Source organism: Tiliqua scincoides, chromosome 1 (genome assembly GCF_035046505.1).
Source record: "Tiliqua scincoides isolate rTilSci1 chromosome 1, rTilSci1.hap2, whole genome shotgun sequence".
Lineage (NCBI taxonomy): Eukaryota > Metazoa > Chordata > Lepidosauria > Squamata > Scincidae > Tiliqua > Tiliqua scincoides.
Genome location: NC_089821.1, coordinates 11834209 through 11855159, shown reverse-complemented (window position 1 = coordinate 11855159; position 20951 = coordinate 11834209). Strand labels below are relative to the sequence as shown.

General features: G+C 44.7%; 1 protein-coding gene and 1 pseudogene across 2 annotated transcripts; one reads left to right on the top strand and one right to left on the bottom strand.

The window, feature by feature from the left end:
- Positions 1–9553: 9553 nt before the first annotated feature.
- Positions 9554–9673, bottom strand: LOC136637633 (5S ribosomal RNA; annotated as a pseudogene).
- A 1881-nt stretch (positions 9674–11554) lies between these two features.
- Positions 11555–18305, top strand: LOC136662300 (fibrinogen-like protein 1). 2 transcript variants are annotated; one of them, XM_066639482.1, is made up of 3 exons: positions 11555–12562; positions 14406–14597; positions 17470–18305. In XM_066639482.1, exons 2-3 carry the CDS (start codon positions 14450–14452, stop codon positions 18165–18167), a joined length of 846 nt encoding a protein of 281 aa, XP_066495579.1. In that variant the 5' UTR covers positions 11555–12562; positions 14406–14449; the 3' UTR covers positions 18168–18305. The 2 variants fall into 2 exon arrangements, with proteins under 2 accessions (XP_066495579.1, XP_066495570.1); XM_066639473.1 differs by lacking the exon at positions 11555–12562 and having other exon boundaries at positions 14054–14597.
- The last annotated feature ends 2646 nt before the right edge of the window (positions 18306–20951 follow it).

The window sequence follows — 20951 nt, the reverse complement described above, 5'->3', positions numbered from 1 at the left end:
TTATCTATGTGGATGAAACAGAAGTATGTGGATGAGATCTTTTTAATGAGGGAGGTAATTTTGTTATAGCAACCCACTCCCCAGGCATCCCACTGATAATCCACCAAAAGGTCTGATGCGAGTTGCTGAAAGTCGTAGTGTTCTGGGGAAGGAACATAGAAGCTAACTGCGGAAAGAGAGACACAGGGGGCTGGATTTGTCCAATTTCTCAGGCCAACACAGGCCTGCATACAAAGGAAGCATTGGCTGCAGAGGGGAGTACCAGAATGCGCAACACATTGCTTTTGTACTTTCCGTGCATCTTGTGTGCCTACTGGAGGGAAACAGAACTATTGATTTTTTGTTATTTGGAATAAGAACAGAGATTGTATATCTGCTGGATATGACTTTTAATAATCAGTTTCTCAGGGTAGAATCTGTCTCAGCTATAAGTCACACAGGTTTTTCCATTTGGAGTGAATACAATTTCAAGACTAATATTTGTTACATCAGCGTATTGGCTCTGAGCTAGGTCCTAATACAATAATCAACATTACTTTCCACAACTTTGAAGTATGTTGTCTGCTGCTCGCAACCCAATAAATGGCTTTTGGAAATAATATTGGATGCAGTCCGAAGTGCATTTATTAGAAAGTTGGGCCCATTAAACTCAACAGGATTTACTTCCAAGTAAACATACACTCAAGTCTGGAGTGGGTATCTGTTAATAATTCATGGAATGTGCCTATATCTCAACTTTTAAAAGCATCCTTCTATAATTTATAAAATGCCGTTAAGGCCATCAGAGCCTGTCTCTTTTTTTCCTCCTCTTAAAAATATTTTTTTGGGTGGGTGTGTTTTGTTGTTGTTGTTTGCTTTTGCTTTGTTAAGACATTTTCATCCCAGTAACTAGTCTTTCACCACAAATAAAAATAACATGCTCTGGTATGTAATAGAGCCTTTTTCTGGCCAATACCATTAATAATAACAGCATTGCACAGGTGTACATCACTTAAAGATGGGATATGTTCTCTTATCCCTGTTGTTGTTCATTCAGCCCAATCTAGTGCCTTTGTTGTGTAAACAGACACTCCCTGCCAGACACTTGCTGGCTGCACAGGCTACTGGAGATAGATTGCCTCTTCTTTGCATTAAGAGTCTCTTTGTTGTGTAAAGGGACACTGCTGCAGGCTATAGGAGACCTGACTGCCTCATTAAGAGCCTCTGGGTTGTGCTTTGACCACTGGTGCATATGTGGGTCCTCCTTAAGCGGAAGGTTGTTAATCAACACACACCTGTATTCCAATGCCATTATGTTGCATTCCTACTAATGCTATGAGAAGGCAAATTAGCATGCTATGGGGTGAGATGGCTAGGTGGTTGAAAGGCGGATGAAGCAAAGCAAGCCAAAATAGGAGGCTGAGGATCATTCCTGGTGTCAAATATTATACACTGTGATTTTATCTCACCTTTCTTTCCCCTGGGAGCTGGCGATAAGAATAGGCCCTCAGTTTGGCTGTACATGTCGTAAGAGGCGACTAAACGACCACCAGGTAGATGGGACTCGTTAGCCTGGGAAGGCAGCTCATCTGAGAGAAGGAAAACTCTGATCCCAAACCTCCACTGCCTTATGGCTACATCCAGTATAGAAAAGGCTTTAGGAATCAACCTCTAGGCAAAATCCAGAGCCAGAGTCCCTGAGGCAGTTCATAGCAGAACAGTCACGTTCTGGCAACTCCTGCGGCAACTCCTGCGACGCCACTGGAACCAACTGTACTGGCTTCTGCCTTTCCATTGGACCATTTCAGCGACGTGGAGATGGGGGATTTGCTGCATGGGAAACAGTCTATCCTCCATATCTACCTTACCCAGGCTTCGTGCACTGGAGAGGACACTGTTCCAGAACTACTATTCAGAGTGCGATACCATAGTCTTCCAAGACTGTAGGATGCCAAATGATGTTTTTCAAGCTCAAGGCAATGTTTATGAGGTTCTCCAGATTCTCCCATTTAGATACTCACTAGACCCAGGCATCCTTAGCTTCAGCAAGATGTTTGTGTTATGTGTCCTCAGACTGACCCTGACACCATGTATAAACTGCACCAGGCACTGGAAGTCATTTTCAGTGACCACTACTGAAGTTTTGTCTCCTGTCAAGTCAAACAAGCAGCAGAGGCAAGATGTAGAGTTTCACTAGGGGGCGTGGGTTGTGTGGACCTCACTAGGTGACACCTGGGGGAGTGATACTACTAGTGACCAAATTTTTGGAAAATTTGTGTTTATGAATAATACCATCATGTTATATATCATTGGAAAGCTAATTTCATGCAGAATATAATGAAACAATTGGATTATCTGTATTCTGTTAAAAGGTAAGGCCAATGAAACAGAAAACACAACTGCCTTATGTAACAAAAAGTGGATTCCTTAACTCGAAACAGACCAATGAGATAGGTTGTTCTGTCAGTGAAGTGTTAATAACACATCAGGGAATCGATGAGGTGTTTTATCCAGATGTGTGAGTCATCAAGCTAGCCACTGTTTTTTTGTTGGTTACAGATTTTTTGGGTGACCTGTACTGTTATATATTAAAATAAATAAAGTTAATGGGAGTTACACCAACCCCAGTGATGTCACTGCATTTAGGTTTTGCATGTGATATTGTAATTTATTTTGTTCGGTCTGGTATTTATCACATTTTTATACTGCCCTTCCTCCAAAGAGCTCAGGGTGGTGTACGCGGTTGCTCCCCTCCTTTTTTCCCCTCACAACAACCCTGTGAGGTAGGTGAGGCTGAGAGAAGGTGACTGGCCCAAGCTCACCCAGGAAGCTTGGTGGCTGAAGGGGGATTTGAACCTGGATCTTCCAGGTCTGAGTCCACCTCCCAAACCACTACACCACCCTGGCTCTCAGTGTGGTATGGGAGGAAGTCCATCATGGGGTTAACACAATGACCTCTCGCATTAGCTAATGCAAACTAGTGATGCCTCTGAGGAGCTTGAGCAGGTCTGGTCTGTGGCTGCAGCAGCACTTTCTCCTGTCTCTCTGGCTGCTCCTGGCCATACAAAAGACAGGCTGAGTAACAGGAACATCAACAGTGTGGGGGGGATGATGACACACCTGTTCACTTTCCACCTATATCTGTTGGAGAACATTTTTTAAACCTGTAATCTAATATAGTGGAGACACTTGAGATGTTGAGTTGAAGCCTTTAGTGCTAATGTATTATTGCTTGAATATGCCTGAAAAGTTTGTTACAAAGAATTTTTTTTCTAATAGTGTCCAACAGTACATCTGGCAGCCCTTTCAACAATATCAGGTGTCATACTGACACACACACAGAGTGACTTGCCATTTGTTAATAATAACACAGCATTGAAAAGTGCCTGGCTTTGGTGAAGCCAAGGCATTGTCCTTCTTAGACTTTCCTCCTCCTGTTTTCCTCATTAAAAATGAAAGGTTACCGACAGCTCTGCCTTTAGGGACCTGTTGTTAAAAAGGATCGTTCCACAGGCGGCTTACATACTATCTTTCCTACTGAGTAGTCACTTCTGGTATATATGAACTTCTTGTGGTGAACCACCCAAAATGTGCGTCATAGAACTCGTTGTGTGGCCCCCATCGCTCCATCTATGGAATAAATTGTTAATGAGCGAGATGATAGACCTTCGTTGTCTTTCCAGTTGGATTTTCTCCTTTCACTGCTGCTCCCTTGATAGGACAAAATGATTGTTTTGAAGACAGGACTGCAGCATTGGTGTTTCTTGAAATGGGGTTTCCTACCGTTTATGTCTTGACATTTTTACTGCCTAATTTTTATAACATGTTCCAAGATACACGTTAAAATAAGCTGCATAGGAAACGGGCATATTTTTACAATTATGGGGCATTTTATTTAGGATATTAAAGCAGTTTATCCAAAGCTGGAGTATGGAACTATTCCTCTGGCTTTTACTATAGCCTGTGCCCTTGTAAATAATAAACTTATTGTTCCCCTTTTCCCTATAAGAATAGAACCAGAAACATACAAACATTCTAATCTTGTGAGTTCCTTGAGCTTCTTATCAGCCAACTAGGATTCCACAGCTCAGATAACCCTTTTGTTATTTTATTTATTTTCTAGATTGCGTATCCTGCCTTTTCTATCCTAAAAAGGAAGCACCAAGTGGCTTACAACTGAAAAACAATAAATACAAAGCAAAAATTAAATCAACACAATCACAGAATAATACAAGATAAAACAGAATAACACATCACAAACAGTAAAAACTCAAATCAAAGACAGGTTGGAACTAAAAGGTCTTAACCCCCCCTTCTGCAATACCCAAAAGGAAGGAACCATTCTAACCATCACTGAGAGGACATTCCATAGACCAGGTACCAAATTGAGAAGGCCCTGTAACAGGTAGTCACCAACAGCATCTCCATCAGTGGCAGAATTCACAGGAGGGTCTCCTGAGAGATTCTTACGGGATACAGATCAATGTGGAGAAAGACAGTCCTTTACCTTGGTCCAAAAGGGGCTTTATAGGTCATCTTCAGCACTTTGAATTGTACCGGGAAACATACAAGCAACCAGTGAAGATGATATCGTGAAAATCTTGCCGGTGAGTCAAGTTCTCTGAAGATGTGTCATGTGAGATGATGTGGTAACTTTGCTTGCTGTGTGCCAGGGAAATGACAAGAGCATGGTTGCACATGTGATGGATGATGAGCCACAGCTGATTCACATCCGGACCTGTGATGGATTGACCAACACTATTGTTTTCTTCTCCTGCTGTGTTTCAGGCCTGGTCGATTCATGCAGCACAATGAAGTGGGAAGGAGGTGACAAAATGTTCAGCACCACTGCAGAATGATGAAAAAAATTCCATCTGGTTTACAGATGACAATCATGAATGAATATATTTGTAGATATGTATACATACAGCATGTAAACGAAGCAATACTATAGTTTAAATATCCTTATATTCGCCCCTTTCTTTCTTTCTTTCTTTCTTTCTTTCTTTCTTTCTTTCTTTCTTTCTTTCTTTCTTTCTTTCTTTCAATATCAATCTTTTTGCTACCTTAAGGGCACAGAAAATACATTTTCACTGTCCCACCATTAATTTTCATGATAGGAGGAATCATTAAAAAAGATAAAGGCAAAGGCAAATGTCAGTGATTGTTCTAATACAATATTAATACAGTTAATAATTTATTTCCAAAAAAAGATGTATTTCTGAACATAACCAAAGTAAATATGTAAGAGGAGCATCCAAGATGTTGCAATGCCAGCACTTAGATTCTTTAATTAATCCCTTACTATAAAGACACTGGAGTGTCTAAAAAACCCTAAATAAACCCTAAAACTTTGTTACTGAATGAAACACAGTTGAAGATACCTAGATAATGCATATATTATTTAAAAATTATTTTCCATTGATTGTACATGATAGGACAGTCAAGCTCTATATTCCTTCTTACTCCGAGTTGCTGAGTGGCATATTTGTAAAGTAACATCAGGTATCTATAAACAAATATTGCAGGCTTCTTCTTTCATTAGCTAGAAATATATCACACAGCGCAGTCTTACCTGCCCCAGGAGCTGGCTCAAGTTCCTTGCGCCAGTCCCCAGCCGTCACAAATGTGCCATAAAGCACATTTGCAACAACTCAGGAGTAGGATAAGCCAGCACACATCTGTGTGCTGGCCTCGCAGATCCAGCCTTGTGCCCAGTTTGTGCAGAGAGGAACAGAGGCAGGGAAGGGTGTTTCAGGGCAGGGGGAGGGCAGCCCGGGGAGCAGATCGGGTCCAGGAAGGGTGTGGGGCTGGCAGCAGTGGTGCAGGCTGGATCCCAACCCCCACCCTTGACCTGAGTGACATTACTCAAGCCACTTGGATTTGCGCCTGCAGACACATACCTGAGTAGCTCCATAAGGCTGCTTGTGGTGTTGCACAAGTTCCCTTGGCCTGCCTGTTCTAGCACAGGTTAGGTTTGTGCCCGAAGAGTGACGGAGTCTGAGTAGGTGATAATGCCTTGGGAACAAATTTGGACACTAATAAATGCCACAATTGCAAATATGTATTGCCACTTAGCAGATTATGGCAATTCATATCTGGCCATTAGCCTTGGAAATGAACGCCTGGTCTTGATCAATAAAGATTTCTTCCCAATCTTCATTTCAGGATTGACCCACAATGTTAGTGTGCGAATAAGGATCATATTCAAATTTCTGTGCCATCATATCCCACAAATATCTAACAGTAGATAGAGCTAATGGGTTCTCCTTCTCTTTGAAATATGTAGACCCCAATACAGTCCATTTTACCATGCACTCCCCAAATAAATACAGCCGACAACAGGTATGGAATTAAAATGGGCCACTTTATTGAATTACAACAAGATAGCAACAAGGCAACAACAGGGTAAACAATACCCATCCCAAGTGTGGGGTTCTAAGTGGGGGATACGGCCCTAGCCGTCTACGTCCCCCAATCTCATAGGGCGTCCACCCGACTCCAGGCGTAGCTCAATTGTTATTAAGCCCGCCTTTCACTGTCACCTGAAGAGGGTACGTCAGCCGAACTGCTATGCCTTCAGGTCACCCCTGCAAGGCCCCCAAGTTCAGACAAGGGGCTAGCCAGCCTGCCTCCTCGAGCCGGTCCAGCATCATGGGAGCGGCTCTGGCTCACCCCTGTCCTTGCTGACTTAGATTGGACACCAAGAAGGTCTTCTGCCTACCCACCCCGCACTTCTACTGCCAGCGACCAGGGCGTTAAAGAGATATATTGCAAACCCAAACACGCTCCATAGCTAGCCTGAGGTAGGCGAAAACAAACACCATCATAGGGCCAATCAGATGGTGATTAAAAAATTCCTACCCGGTCCTCCAGAGAGCGACCAGCTAATCCCAGACTAGCTACAGGGCAGGCAGGCAGGCAGGCGGGGGTTGCTTCCCAGGAACGGACTGAGCTGAACCTAGCACCTGCGCACTTGAAACAGCTCAGTCGTCCCGCCCCCTAAGGCAAGCCAGCCAATCAGCTGGCAGCAAAGCCCTGATGGGGGGAGGCATGGCAATCATTGCTAGCGCACCACAGAGGCGCGCTAGCAGCCTTTCACAGATGAGCCACTGCAGGAATTTCTAAAATAGTCCAAAATGGAATCCCTATTTGTGATTATCCCAACAGTTACTGGAGGTTAAAAGATAAGCTTGATGATATGAACTACAATCAGGAAGTCTGAACCCCCCCCCTTCATTAACTGTTAATTGAATGATAACCCACTGAAAATAAATGCTAGGCAGCAAAGAGCCCCATAAAAATTTCCAAGACAGAGTAAATTAATAAACATAAAGTTTACTGTATTAATATATCTTTGTAGTACAATGTTATTAAAAATTGCACACAAAACATTATCGGGAGGCTTGGGAGGGGAAAAGGAATTTAAATCCCCTTACACCACCATAAGCCTCCTGCTCCACAGTGGGTCTTCTTGGCCCCCGCAATTCCACTGGCCAGTAGCATACCTAGAGGGGTACAAAGCACTAAGTTTTGCAGGCGCCTGACCGCGCCCTGCAAGGGGCCCCTCCTTCTCCCTTTTGGAGCCATTCCTAGTGGCGTGAGCAAAACAGAGGCCTACGCTCCCTTTTGGAGTCAGGAGTGGCTCCAAAGGGGAGGGGCCCCTTGCATGGCCCGTTCAGGCCCCTGCAAAACTTAGTGCTTTGCACCCTCTCTATGTACACTGCTGCTACTGATGCAAATCCAAGGAGATAAATGGAGTAAGAATTATGCAGAGGGGCTGACTGTATGCACCAGTGTCTCCACAGGGGGCCTACACTCATCTGCAGTGATTTAAAGGCTCTTCCTGAGCTTCTAATCAGACAACAGAAGGATGGATGATCCAAAGCCTCTCAAGAGTCTCTGGTAAAATGAGAAGGTTGTTTCTCTGGCAGTCCAGAAAGAAACGCATCTGTCTCTTCTGTCTGATTCTTAAAACCTCCCACTTAACTTCTGCTTTCCCAGCTGGAAGGAAAAAAAAGATGGGGAAAGAACCATGAGAAAAAACAAAAAATAAACATACACTGTGAAAGGAGGAGCCGCAAAGGAAGACGGCATGCCAATAAATAACTGGTGCTGGATATCCTGGGATCCACAATTTGCTGTGGAAAGTGGGTGGTGATGAATTGTGTGAAATTGTTCTAAGTATTAGTGAACCAAGATATGAGGTGGGAGGCATGCATTTGAAGTCATGGATATGTACAGCTCTTGTATAAAGGGGGGGTGTAGTTTTCTACATGAAAAGGAGTGCATAGGTAAGCTTTCCCCCACCTTACCTTGCTGTGGTCCATTGCCCCAGTGGTGTAGCTACAGGCAGTACTGGCACTAGGATTTGTCACCCGGTACGGGAGGCCAGTGCGTCACCCGCATGATTGACCTCCTCCCATGCAGTGGGTAGAACATTGCCCTTGGCAGCTGGCATGGTGACGCACCGTTGCCCCGCCCTGCAGGTGTTTTGACTATCACTTTTGATAGAATCAAGATATTCCAATGCAGTTTGTTTCATTGCATGAAATTATGCATCAAATGATATATATAACTTGATGGTATTATTCGAAAATACCAAGATTTAAAATGTTTTGGCTAGTCATGGTGTCACCCCCTCTGTGCATGTCACCCAGTGCTGTCTGCACCTCCCACACCTCCCTAGCAACACCACTGGCTATTGGGGCAGCACCACAGTAAATACTGCAGACATTGTAATGCACTGTGTAAGTGGCCCCTCTGACTTGCCATCAGAGCCATTCCAGGCAGCAAGGGCAATGTGCAGGAGTGACTCTGACGGCGAGTGGAAGGGGTTGCTTGCATGGCACATTGCAGAACCTGTAATACTTACTGCGCGCGCGCACACACACACACCCTGTAGCTAGACCACTGCGTTGCCTAATGCTCTTTCCTGGAAATTGAGTTGGATGGAGAGAAAAATGCTTGACACAATAGATTATGATAAGGAAAAGGATGGCAGGAGGAATAGGGGTGGGAGTTTTCAGTTTTCTCACTTGCATACATTTTTTTTAACATGGAAAGTCATGATCCCCACTTCATGTATGAATGAGGCAGACTCGTCAATAGATGCAGACTCGTCAGTGGTTGCCCCATTCTCAGTTTGACCATCAGTCTCTCACTGAGAAGATAAAAGTTCTTTTTTGTTACTTTCTAATCTAATTTCACGGCTCTTGGTGCTGCAGGATGGTTACTTGTTCTTAAAGCTAATGCTAGATACAAGCTAAAACTTCCCTCTACCAATTTTTTGTGCATGCTTTTCAATTTTCTCTTCTGTTTGTTCACTCAGGCGTCTTCCGCTCCGTGTCTCTGTTCATGAAATTAATAAGGCACTTCGGCAGCGATTTGTGCTTGTATTTTCGAAGGCATACTAAAACCTAATATACAGTCCAGTCCTATGCCTATCAAATGTAAGCCCTGCTATGTTTACTCCCAGCTAGGAAAGCATAAGACTGCAGCCTTTGGGTGCTTCTGTGTATCACACCAATCAGGAAATGGTTGGCAACCTTCAGTCTCAAAAGACTATGGTATAAGCCTACAGCACCTGGTATTCCCAAGCGGTCTCCCATCCAAGTACTAACCAGGCCTGACTCTGCTTAGCTTCCGAGATCAGACAAGATCAGGCATGTGCAGGGTAACAGTTGCTGTATCAGGAAATAAAGTATCTCAAAATAAAGGACCCTCCTATCCTTTAGAGCTACAACTGTCATTGTTTTAGGGCACAATCCTAAGCAGGTCTACTCAGAAGTAAGTTCTATTGTGTTCAGTGGGACTTGCTCCCAGGAAAGTGAGGATAGGATTGCAGCCAAAGTGTGATTGTAGATCTTCTGCCCAAGCTGATTTCCTTAGCAGCTCAGACAAGCAGTGATTAGAAAAGAGCTCACTCCTTCAAGTATATATACTGTAGATGGCTTAACTCTGGGATCCAGAGTACTGATTAATCACAAATCTGTAGCCATAACTACTTCCAGTGGCATCACTAGGGTTCATGTCAACTGGTGTGGGAGGCCAGTGTGTCACCCCATGATGGATGGATGGTCGCCCATGTGGTGGGTGGGACAACTCCCCGGGCAGTGGGCTTGCTGATGTACTATCACTCTGCTCCCACTTGTGTTTTGGCTATAACTTTTGATAGAATAGATTTATTTCAACATGGTTGATTTCACTGCATTCTGCATGAAATTATGCATCAAATGATATATATAACATGATGGTATTATTCAAAAATACCAAGATTTAAAAAATTTTGGCAAGTGGTGTCATTCCCTCTGTGCGCATCACCCAGTGTGACCTGCAACCCCAGTGCCCCCTAGCAATGCCACTTACTTCTGAAGTGAAGGCACAGAGGGTTATAGCTGTCATGCCCTGATTGTAGACTTCTTTATTATATTATTTCAATAGATAATTTGAATACAGAAAGGACCAGCACATTGGCTCAGATATATTTGTGTTTGGGCCCAAAATTAGCCAATTTTCTAGTGCCAATGCAACGAAAACAGCCGCAATGCAGCCCCCAAGTGGCCCCTTACCTTGAGGAGGCTTCCGTGACTGCCCCCTAGGATGCAGTGCATACCCCATTGGCACAGCTGCATCAGCACTGGAAAGTTGAGTAGGTTTCAGCCCTTATAACTTGCGCAACTGACTTCTGTAACGAATTGTATATGGAACTGCCTTGAGGAAAACCTGAGAACAGCAGCCAGTTCAGAGCTCGCTTCCATATGCCTAAGACTGGTCATCAGGAAGAGACCTTGCTAGTGCTTAGAGACTCAGGGCACAATCCTAACGAGGTTTACTCAGAAGCAAGTCCTATTTTGTTCAGTGGGGCTTACTCTCCAGAAAGTGTGGTTAGGATTGCAGCCTCAATTGTGCTCTCAATGAAATGACATGTGCCAGTGCTTACCTTTGACGTTCTGAGCAGCTTGAGACTTGGGTTCCTGGAGGATCAACTGCATTCTTGCCCTATTCTTCACTTTATACACTGAACCCCATTTGCCTTTCGGCTGCCCATTTGCATTATTTAGAGAAGTCCTTTGGGAACATAATCTGCTCTGAGGTTTATAATCCTGAATAATTTTGTGTCATCCCCAAACTTGGCCACCCTTCTGTTTATCCAGATCATTTATGAACAAGTTGGAAAGCTCTGGTCCCAGTACCAATCCTTGAGGGACTCCGTTTTTTACTTCTGTTCCTTCCTTTTCATAGGTGAAATTGCCCATTTATTCCTACTCTCTGCTTCATGTTCATTAAACAGTTACCAGTCCATAAAAGGGCATGTCCTTTTATTCCATCATCACTAAGTTTATTCAAGAGGCTTGGGGGGGGGAGGGGATTTTGTCAAAAACTTAATGAAAGTCCCAAGTATGCAACGTCAACTGGGACACCTCTATCCACATGGCAATCTCAGATAACTCAAGAAGGTTAGTGAGATGGGACTTACCTTGCAGAATCCCCTTCAGCAAGGCTTGCTGAGCAGAGAGGCAAGATTCAACCAGGGCTAGTCTGATTCACAGCTCAGTCACTTTGATGGCTATGAAAGGTGACTTTGAGTGCTCCTGGTGACCAAATGTTTGTTCTTGCACTAGGATATCCCCCTTCTGTACACAAGTGGACAGCAGGCCTGATGGCATTGGCTGTCTTTGAACACATGCCATATTATTGGCAGAACCACATGAACTCTTGCTTGGCTCCATGCACAGGATGAACTAAATAGAAACAAACATGACATGGAGGGTAGGCAACAACCCCATTGTGTTCTGTTAAGTGAAATACTGATGCCCCTCCTTCCATTGGATAAGCAAACCGAATCCCCGCTCGCTCCCCTCCCCTCTTCCTTACCTTCATATTTTATGTATTTTTTGTTATGTAAGCACCTGAAAATACAATATAAATAGAAAAAGTGCTTTAAAATTCAGGGTAGACCTTGCTTGTCCTTGAACTACAGCAAATGGACCTTAGTCATACACACTTCGGTAAACTGGGGTGAAAATTCAGATGGATGTTATAGTTAAGCCTTTATGGCTGCAATCCATAGCACACATATTTGGACCCATTGGACTCAGAGGAACTTACTCACCAGCATACATGTGTAGCATTAGCCTGCTTCTGTCTGTCACTGTGTCTGTCGTTCGTCCTCCCCAGTGCTACCCTTCCTAGCTATTTGCTCATTAGTTTTGATAAGCAGCAATCAGAGCAGGGCTCACCCCTCTGCAAAAGCAAGTTGTGGGCTACAACTGTGTGGGTTTATTTTTCTAGGTAGTTCTGCAAACAGAGAAATATTTAATGTGTTCAGAATGTTATCATATTTAAGACGAATAGAACTTTGAGCTTTTAAGATGCTTACTTGTGGATGTAACGTGTCAGAGTAAAGTCCACCAGCCGAAAGACAGGCTCATTGGAAGTGCTTGCTAAGACTGTTGGTCTTCCATGTTTGAGATACAGATCTCAGGCTGAGTTGTTCATCTGGACTTCAGCAACAGACAAAGTACATAGGCAAAGAATTACCCTGTCGGTTTCCTGGCAGTTGACAGTTTGAACAAGAAAGGTAAGCTCTTCTCTCATTCACCTGTCATTATATCTTCCTTTTTATTTTTCCTAATCTAGATTTAATAGAAAATATTTTTAAACATTGTTTTTAAAAAGTGTATCGCTTCAGTGTGAAGTTTAAGTATTATGGCAAAAGAAACAATTTAATTCCTTCTTTCATTTTTATTTTTTTAAATAAACTCAAGATCCAACTGCAGAGTTTGGCCAATTCCTAGATTTCAAATCTGAATTTTGGTTCAGATTTATGTTTGATTTTGATGGTGGAAAACCACGAGCTCATCTTGGAATCGCTACTTCTACGTTCCATAAAAGCCCAGGGTTGGATTTTGCTTGACAAAATAGATCCATTAATTAAGAGTAACGCTTTCATTTGGTAGACATGGATCCTTCCAAAATGTGACAAGAAATTGTATATAACTACTCAAGAGTAAAGCAAAAGGGAGTAGAAATAAAATCTATATTTGCTTATAGGATTCCTTCAATATAAGATACATAGACAATACTGTATGTTTTTGGGTTTTTTCAGTTTTAAGAAAGATCTGTTTAAGCTTCTTCAGTTTTAAGAAGCTTATGGTCTTCACTTGGCTACATACTTCATGAGCAACAGAACATAAATATTTGCCATCTGTATATTATAGACTGTAGGCTATGTTGGCAATATTAACTGTGGGACAATAGGGACAGAGTATTGTCCAGGAGGTAGATAACTCAGAGTAGAGGCTACCTATCTCAGACCTTGACTTTGCCCTCTTTGACCTGTGGGGGTGTGTCCCTACCTGTTGTCTTTCCTCCCTCCCTCTCCTCCCTCTCCTCCTGATCTCCCAAGGTGCAAGACCTCTCTACATAAGCTGTGACCAACCACATGGGGCCCACTATGCCTTGAGGTCTCACACACCCATGCAAAGGAGTCCCTGTTCCAAGTCTATGGAGCCAACAAAGATGTACATGCTTGTAAACAGTGAACAGGATATTTCTTTGAAACCGTTTTTCAGCAGCCATCTAGCACAGGTTGGTGAGTTGCTTCAGGAAAAGGCCTTCTGCTTTACAACTCTGCTTAATATAGATGCCTACAGAGGCATAACTGGGGCAGAGCCTGAGGGGTACCTGCTGTGCCAAGAGGGGTGCAATGTGCAAGGCAGTCACTTCCAGATTCTCCCTGGATGAGGAGGCTCTGGTGACTTCATGCCCCCAGAGAAGCTACCAGTGCCTATTCATTCAGGGACAAACCCAGAAGTGATGTCACAATGTCATGTGACATCATGATGTCACTGGTCCGGGTGCTGGGGCTTCTAGTTACACCTCTGGATGCCTAGTTTCCTGTATTCCATTAAGGCTGTACATGAGGAACTGAAATTTGATGCTTGAAAGCATGATCACTTATCTGTACATTGTGCCATGTGATAACTGCTTTCCTCCACGGACAGCTTGCTTCCTGGCGTTTTTGCATACTTACATGCTTCTTTTCTGTGGTATGGTTGCATTTGTTTGAGGAGATGCAGCACATCAGTTCTGATTAAGGAGAGATGTGCTTTCAGAGTGAAACTTTGACATGACATTATGTTCCATCAGCTCTTTATCACCGGTGCAATTGTGTTCTATCGCAGTGATTGATCCCATAACAAGATGAAATACCTCCCGAGTGACAGGAAAGTTCAACATGTCAAAGAAGTGGTCTGTCACAAATGTACTGTGACACCTGGGGAAAAAAAACCCTGAGTTGCAAAAGAGAAAAGTCAATTCTGGCAGGTCCTGACGGTTGAAAGCAGGTGTTTCAGTTTCTCTTCAAGAATTTCTCTCTACAGGCAATCAACCTTTTAATGCTAAATGCCACTTTCTGTTAGGTTTCCAGTATCGATCTGACTGAAGGTCTTATTCAAGATAAAGAATGGATCTGAAAAATTCCATTGGATGTATCCTGCTATTACTCTGTCAGTGTGGACCATGGATTAGTGCAGACCAGGCCTTGGAACTCACCAATTCCCACATGCTTCCATCAGGAGGTTATGCAAGTCTCATCAATATTAATGCAAAAGGTATTTAATGGATGGTGTGGTGTGGTGCAGGGCACGATACTGCACTGCAGACAGGGGCAACCAAAATGCACAAGAGTTCAAAGCATCTTTCATATGAGGATGGACACGGAAGTGTTTGAGTTTTTCTTTTTAGTTTAGAAAAATGATGAATGGAGGGAACATGGTTTAAAAATTATACATGATGTGCATTCTGTAGATTAGCCATTTTCAACCCTTTTCATCTCATTGCGCACTGACAAGGCGCTAAAATTGTCAGGGCACACCATGAGTTTTTGGACAGCTGACAAGGCCACAATGCTGCTGGTGCGGGACTCACACCCCCAATGACCCTACTAATAAATGACCCTCCCCCAAACTCCTGCAGCACACTTGCAGACCATTCATGGCACACCAATGTGCCGTGGCACACTGGTTGAAAATCACTGCTGTAGACAGAAAGAACTCTTATCTTTCTTAGAACAGTACCTGGTCTCCCAATGATAACTGACTGGCAGAAGTTCAGGACAGACAGTATTTCTTCCCCATATGAACATAAGAACATAAGAACAGCCCCACTGGATCAGGCCATAGGCCCATCTAGTCCAGCTTCCTGTATCTCACAGCGGCCCACCAAATGCCCCAGGGAGCACACCAGATAACAAGAGACCTCATCCTGGTGCTCTCCCCTACATCTGGCATTCTGACTTAACCCATTCCTAAAATCAGGAGGTTGCGCATACACATCATGGCTTGTACCCCATAATGGATTTTTCCTCCAGAAACTCGTCCAATCCCCTTTTAAAGGCGTCTAGGCTAGACGCCAGCACCACATCCTGTGGCAAGGAGTTCCACAGACCGACCACGCGCTGAGTAAAGAAATATTTTCTTTTGTCTGTCCTAACCCGCCCAACACTCAATTTTAGTGAATGTCCCCTGGTTCTGGTATTATGTGAGAGTGTAAAGAGCATCTCCCTATCCACTCTGTCCATCCCCTGCATAATTTTGTATGTCTCAATCATGTCCCCCCTCAAGCGTCTCTTTTCTAGGCTGAAGAGGCCCAAACGCCGTAGCCTTTCCTCATAAGGAAGATGCCCCAGCCCCGTAATCATCTTAGTCGCTCTCTTTTGCACCTTTTCCATTTCCACTATGTCTTTTTTGAGATGCGGCGACCAGAACTGGACACAATACTCCAGGTGTGGCCTTACCATCGATTTGTACAACGGCATTATAATACTAACCGTTTTGTTCTCAATACCCTTCCTAATGATCCCAAGCATAGAATTGGCCTTCTTCACTGCCGCCGCACATTGGGTCGACACTTTCATCGACCTGTCCACCACCACCCCAAGATCTCTCTCCTGATCTGTCACAGACAGCTCAGAACCCATCAGCCTATATCTAAAGTTTTGATTTTTTGCCCCAATGTGCATGACTTTACACTTACTGACATTGAAGCGCATCTGCCATTTTGCTGCCCATTCTGCCAGTCTGGAGAGATCCTTCTGGAGCTCCTCACAATCACTTCTGGTCTTTACCACTCGGAAAAGTTTGGTGTCGTCTGCAAACTTAGCCACTTCACTGCTCAATCCTGTCTCCAGGTCATTTATGAAGAGGTTGAAAAGCACCGGTCCCAGGACAGATCCTTGGGGCACACCGCTTTTCACCTCTCTCCATTGTGAAAATTGCCCATTGACACCCACTCTCTGCTTCCTGGCCTCCAACCAGTTCTCAGTCCATGAGAGGACCTGTCCTCTAATTCCCTGACTGTGGAGTTTTTTCAGTAGCCTTTGGTGAGGGACCGTGTCAAACGCCTTCTGAAAGTCCAGATATATAATGTCCACGGGTTCTCCCGCATCCACATGCCTGTTGACCTTTTCAAAGAATTCTATAAGGTTTGTGAGGCAAGACTTACCCTTACAGAAGCCATGCTGACTCTCCCTCAGCAAGGCCTGTTTGTCTATGTGTTTTGAGATCCTATCTTTGATGAGGCATTCCACCATCTTACCCGGTATGGATGTTAGGCTGACCGGCCTATAGTTTCCTGGGTCCCCCCTCTTTCCCTTTTTAAAAATAGGCGTGACATTTGCTATCCTCCAATCTTCTGGCACTGTGGCCGTTTTGAGGGACAAGTTACATACCTTATATGTGTGATGGCTTCTGGTTTAGATGACTTTAAAAGGGCCCTAGACAGACAGCCCAGTCCTAACCAGCTTCCCAGCGCTGATGCAGCTGCGGTGTTGCTGGTAGCTCCATGTTCAGAGGCTGTATGCAGCTGAAGATGAGTCGGGAGAGGGGGTGGCTTCTAGGCCTTGCTTCTAAGCTTCCTGGGAGCACCAGATTGGCACTATATGAAACTGAAAATTCAAATGCCCTGCAGAAAAATGCTGGGAGGGGGCAGATGAAGACAACTTCACATGTCTGCTCCTGGGTAAGCTCCGAATTGCTCTCCTCTCTCTGTTAAAATCAGCTGAACATTTTCCATGTGTGCAGTGGCATCACTAGGGTTTGTGTCACCCCCATGATGGACCCCCCTTCCATGCAGCGGGCGAGGCAATGCCTTGGGAAGTGGGTGTGGTGATGTACCATTGCCTCATCTCTGCTGGTTTTTTGGATATAACTTTGGATAGAATAGAGATATTTCAATGTGGTTCGTTTCACTGCGTTCTGCATAAAATTACATATTGAACGATATACAACATGACGGTATTATTTGCAAATACCAAGATTAAAATTTTTTTGGCTAGTAGCTGTGTCACCCAGTGCAGCCTGCACACACACACACACACCAGCAACACCACTGCATGTGTGGGAGGAGGGCCATTGATTTTCTTTTTGTATTGGAGTTTGCTTGTTCCTACGATTAAGGATTCTCTTTCTTTCCCTTTATTCCCAGAATACCCAAGGGACTGCAGTGAGATTTTTAAACAGTCTGAAGAAAATCCCAAGGATGGTATCTACGTCATTCAGCCAGCAAAGGAGCCCATTGGTGTCTACTGTAATATGCAAGATGGCGGCTGGACAGTAATTCAGCACATTACTGCCAACAGTACAGTGGATTTCGATAGGATCTGGCAGGACTACAAATTTGGCTTTGGCTCACTGAATGACAACTACTGGCTAGGGAATGAATACATGCACCAGCTAACCAGTTCTCCAGTACCGTATATACTTAGGGTTAAGCTTGTGGATCTGAATGCGGAAATCAAGTGGGGACAGTATGAACCCTTCCTCATTGAAGATGAAGCATCCCAATATAGGATCCGGCTGGGTCTGTTTCAAGGCAATGCGGTGAATGCTCTGAGTCAAGATACAGAAGCGTATCTCCATGACAACCAGAAGTTCACCACAAAAGACCAAGATAACGATAACTACTTCCAAAACTGTGCCAGGCTGGAGTACAATGGGATTGCAGGGGGAGGCTGGTGGTATGACGCTTGCGCGGGAGCAAATCTAAACAGAAGAAATGTGATTTACTGGCAGAAAGACTGCAACAAAGAGCACCGGTGTAAGTATGCCTGGATGATGGTCAAGCCTGCTGACCACAGCCAGGACTGCTCCAAAGCTTGTTCTTCTCAGAGAGATGAGTTATAAGTAGCACTAAGAAATGAAATCCTGCCAGAGACTTGCTAACTCTTCTTTGACTTGCCTGCAGAAGCAGCATGTTTCATACGCTTGTATCTTCTGGATGTTACAGATAACTTCAATACAAAAATAGGACCAAATCACAAAACAGGAATAAAGAGTATCCAAAAATTTATCACGTTCATTCCGGTGGTAAACTTCAGGGGTGGGAACTTGAATCAGGTGACTCTAATTCGAGTTGTGAAAATGTGCATTTCTCACTGATTCCTAGACTCATGAATCAAGTGCATGGAACACTTGGAAAAACTCTTGAGTCAGGGGCCCTCTGACTCGGCGCTCATCCCCACACATGCAGACTGCACACGTGTCTGGGTGCGCTTACTTACTGTTTTTTTCCGCATGGGAAAACTTGTGGGGCAAGCATTCAGAATGGGCGAGCAGCAGGGAAGTTCCAGCCAGGAGGCAGGGAAGAGTTGATGTTTTCCTTTTCCATGGGAGGGAGAGCGGGAGGCAGGAGCAAGCTCTTTTGCTCATTTCTGATAGGAAGGAAAGAACCAATGATGATTGGACAAAGGATGGGCGTTCTGATACTTTCTTTGGCTGAGGTAGGGCAGGAGGAGGAGCCCAAGGGGATTCTTGCCTTATGATTGGCTGGGGATGCCCAGGAGGCGGAGGGAGGTGGGAGAAAGCTGTTTTGCCCATCTCTGAAAGAAATGATGATCATTGAATGCAGGATGGGAGGTTTGATATTTTCTTGGCTGAGGTAGGGCAGGAGGAGGAGCCCAAGGGGGTTCTTGCCTTACAATTGGCGGTAGAAGTCCAGGGAGGGGGAAGGCAGGGAAGCGGGGGGGGGGGAAGACCGTTCATAGTGATCACACTTGCCAAGTGCATGACGCCATTGTTACTTGGTGGGAGGAACCCTCACTGAATGACTGTCTACAGTGGGACTACTTCTGAGTAGAGCTGCCAAGGATTGGGTCATCCTGGTAAGCCTCGCAGCTGCTGTGTGTGACCCTCCTCCCTCTTGCTGCTTCTGTCCCATCCCTCCTGCCCTTTTTTACAGATGGGATGGGGCAGCAGGGGAGTATTAAAGGACATCTCTGAGACACAGCACCCCTCGGCAGCAGCCCTGTTTTTTCTATGGCTGAGTTTTTAAAGGGGGCGACTCGATGAGTCCTTTAGAGTCACGAAAGGGCAACTTGGCAACTTGAAAAGTGCCCCATTATGATGCTTTTTCGAGTCGAGTCACAGAGGTGCGGTGACGTTAGACTCGACTTCACGCTGTGCTGGATTTCCCCATCCCTGGTAAAACTCTGAGTGATTACCTAACAGAATGAAAGGACTGTAAGAACATAAGAACATCCCCACTGGATCAGGCCATAGGCCCATCTAGTCCAGCTTCCTGTATCTCACAGTGGCCCACCAAATGCCCCAGGGAGCACACCAGATAACAAGAGACCTGCATCCTGGTGCCCTCCCTTGCATCTGGCATTCTGACATAACCCATTTCTAAAATCAGGAGGTTGCGCATGCACATCATGGCTTGTAACCCATAATGGATTTTTCCTCCAGAAACCTGTCCAATCCCCTTTTAAAGGTGTCCAGGCTAGACGCCATCACCACATCCTGTGGCAAGGAGTTCCACAGACTGACCACACGCTGAGTAAAGAAATATTTTCTTTTGTCTGTTCTAACTCTCCCAACACTCAATTTTAGTGGATGTCCCCTGGTTCTGGTGTTATGTGAGAGTGACCACTGTGTGTGGTTATGTGAGAGTAACCACTGTGTGTGGTTAATGATCAGAGAACATAAAGAGAAGAGAAGGGATCATGATAGGAGAGAAATATGGAGGGAAGATAATATTTTTAAAGGCATGCATATTAATATGGAGAAAATATAGGTATTGTGTGCTTTAAATGAAGTGGGAGACATTCAGAAACTACAAAAGCTATTTCCCCTATTTGTTTCCCATATTTTCTGTGAAAATGCATGATTTTCCTCGTCTTCTTTCCGCCTCAGCAGCCATTTTGACAGTCACGTCTGAGCTGCTCTCTCTTCGAAGGGAACGAAGCAATTAGGCCAAAGAGACAGAGCTGCACACTCACTTATAAACTGCTTCTCATGGCGTACGCTTGTGTAGGCGGCGGCAGCAGCCCACGTCCTCAGTTGGACGGCATGATGAAGCGGGCTCTTCACTGCAAAGGCTGCACAATAAGCCAGTTCATCCTGAAGGACCCACAGCAATGTTTGTCTTCAAGGCACTACAGAGTCCCATGGCCTCTGCTTGCAGTGGCATAGCTAGAGGGGATGCAAAGCACTAATTTTTGCAGGCGTCTGAATGCACCATGCAAGAAGACCCCCTTGGGAGTCATTCCAGGCGGTGGGAGCAAAACCGAGTCCGAACACAAGGGGCAATGCAAGGGAATGGCCAGGATGAAGAAGTGGCTGCTACACAAAGCCAGGAAAAGGGGCAGAAGAGGAGGAGGTTGGGGCAAAGAGACTGGAAGAGGCAAAAGCCCTGGGAATGGGGACTATCCTAACCCAGGGCAATCCTTCAGAGGCATCTGCCTCCTCCTAGCTCTGCCCAGCAAGTGACCCTGGTATGGGGCCAGCCCCATTCTGTCCAGTCTGGTTGGTGTCCCATGCCCTCTTGCCAGACAAGCCCTTTGCCATAGTAAGGACAGGCTCATGGTGAGCAGTTTTGTTACGCAATCTCCAATGAGTGGAACTAGGGGGCTACAGCAGAGGTTAAGGACATGTTTTATTTGGCCACCATAAACTCAGCATTTCTGC

What these genes read in the sequence shown, in the direction of transcription:
- LOC136662300 (XM_066639482.1), top strand. Translation starts at nt 14,450, where the DNA reads ATGGATCTGAAAAATTCCATTGGATGTATCCTGCTATTACTCTGTCAG. An exon ending in CATCAATATTAATGCAAAAG is followed by an intron (nt 14,598 to 17,469) that starts GTATTTAATGGA and finishes CTTTATTCCCAG; the next exon opens with AATACCCAAGGGACTGCAGT.